This window comes from Sinocyclocheilus grahami, unplaced genomic scaffold, assembly GCF_001515645.1.
Source record: "Sinocyclocheilus grahami isolate Dianchi unplaced genomic scaffold, SAMN03320097.WGS_v1.1 scaffold549.1, whole genome shotgun sequence".
Taxonomy (NCBI): Eukaryota; Metazoa; Chordata; class Actinopteri; order Cypriniformes; family Cyprinidae; genus Sinocyclocheilus; species Sinocyclocheilus grahami.
Window position 1 is genome coordinate 108,887 of NW_015505728.1, and position 1,831 is coordinate 110,717.

Below are 1,831 nucleotides of genomic sequence, written 5' to 3' on the forward strand. Positions count from 1 at the left end.
GGACTTTTTTTTTTCTGTCTGTGCAGCACCACTGTTGGTTGTGCACACATTTGAGAACATAATTTCATATTGATATTCCCTTTTTTGTTATCATAACTTAGGCATGTAACTTAATTGCAGCATGCTGTAATTATTTGGCATTAAACTGTATTGTGTCGTACTCCACACCTGCTGACCTTTCACTGGATCCTTTAATTACAGCTTCTTTTTAGGTGTAATACAAACAGAAATGACAAACCAAGCTTTTGTATTGGGTATTAAAAGACTGTTAATCAAAACAGTTCATTAGTGGCACAAATTATGGTGTGAATAGTGCTGCCCATTTAAAACAGAGCTATGCAGAGCTTTAATGAATGATTACATCAGTGTTGCTTTGTTCTGGTGAACGGCACCATTCGATGAACGTTATAGTGGGCAGCTTTCATCGCTGTGAAGCAACTTTCTTCTTAATGATAGGGCAGGTCTGCATTTGTACAGAACTGAAGGTTTAAATATCACCTAGCTACCCTGATAATAGTGGTAACTCTCTGGAGCGAGCATGATAGTTGAAACAAGATGTTCTTATCAGAGGTTATCAAGCAAATAATAGTTTTCACAAGCCACTCCCTTCTGTCAGATGTCAGTGTCAAGTCAGTACACATCCAGTGCATTCTGGGAATGTCTAGGGAGCAAACGTTTCAGTGCACTGAACTGGAGACAGCTCGATGAATACTTATATCTTACTGTTTTCCCCAGGGTGTCCGCACTGCAAGAACGCCGTCCCTCATTTCACCACAGCAGCTGAGCTGTTCAAAGAAGACCGCAAGGTGAGGCTCAACACCATTAAGGAGATTTCAAGCCACTCTAAATAACAAACCCTTTCAAATGACTTCCAGGTTCTGTCAAGCGCAATCAAGTTCTCCCTCTCTCATTCAGACAGCCTTCACACATCCTAGAATTTAATCTCTTTTCATCTCCAGAACGTTCGCAAGGTCTTCAATATCACAGTCACTGTGCTGTCTGATGCTGTTGACCTTCAATCTTCTACCTCACTTGTTATCCGTCTAGTGTTTCTCTGTTGATTTCTATATTATAGTGTGAGACATGCGATGCTGCCTTGGCCATGTTTTGGCAGTTCAAGTCAAACACTCACTACAAGACTTCTTTGCCCCTTCAAAGACTTGTGTTGGTGTGTGGATGCTCATGGCTTGTGGCAGAATTGTATTTGGATATTTTAGTCAGTTGTTCCATCTGATGTTACAAGGTTTATAGAAAAGTTTTTGAAAAAAGTCTCTTATGCTCACCAAGGCAGCATTTATTTGATAAATAGTACAGTAAAAATAGTAATATTCTGAAATATTATTACGATGTAAAGTAACTTGTTGTTTATTTTTATATATTTTAAAATATGATTGATTTCTGTGATGGCAAAGCTGAATTTTTAGCAACCATTACTTCAGTCTTTAGTGTCACATGATAGGGCTGACAAAATGGATGAAAAACTAAATTCGAATTTTGTACTTAAATATTATCAAAATTTGAATTATATTCGAATTTAAAATGCATAATTTCAGTTATGGTGAAGAATAGCTTTTGGCTTCTCTTCTGAGGCCACAAGAGGGCGCATCGAGCAAAATATTACTAATACACGTTTATTCAAAGCATAAGATAACGACTATCTGTGAAAAAAGTGCATAATGTTTAAAATAATGCTTATAAACCAATTATAATTAATTAAGTTTAAGCTTAAACAACTATAAACAAAACAGCATCATGTATGTATGCATAGTTTAATACAAAGGAAAAGCCAATCACACAGAGTATATTTTTCATTTAAAAACATGAGATGCAG

The 1,831-nt window shown here is 36.5% G+C and overlaps 1 protein-coding gene across 1 annotated transcript in view; it reads left to right on the forward strand.

The window, feature by feature from the left end:
* The window catches only part of LOC107555900 (protein disulfide-isomerase A5-like), a 38,806-nt gene that overhangs the window by 27,811 nt on the left and 9,164 nt on the right, over positions 1-1,831 (forward strand). The window contains exon 15 of the mRNA XM_016238842.1: positions 736-806. Coding sequence (XP_016094328.1) covers positions 736-806 — 71 coding nt within the window. The remainder of the gene's footprint in view (positions 1-735; positions 807-1,831) is intronic.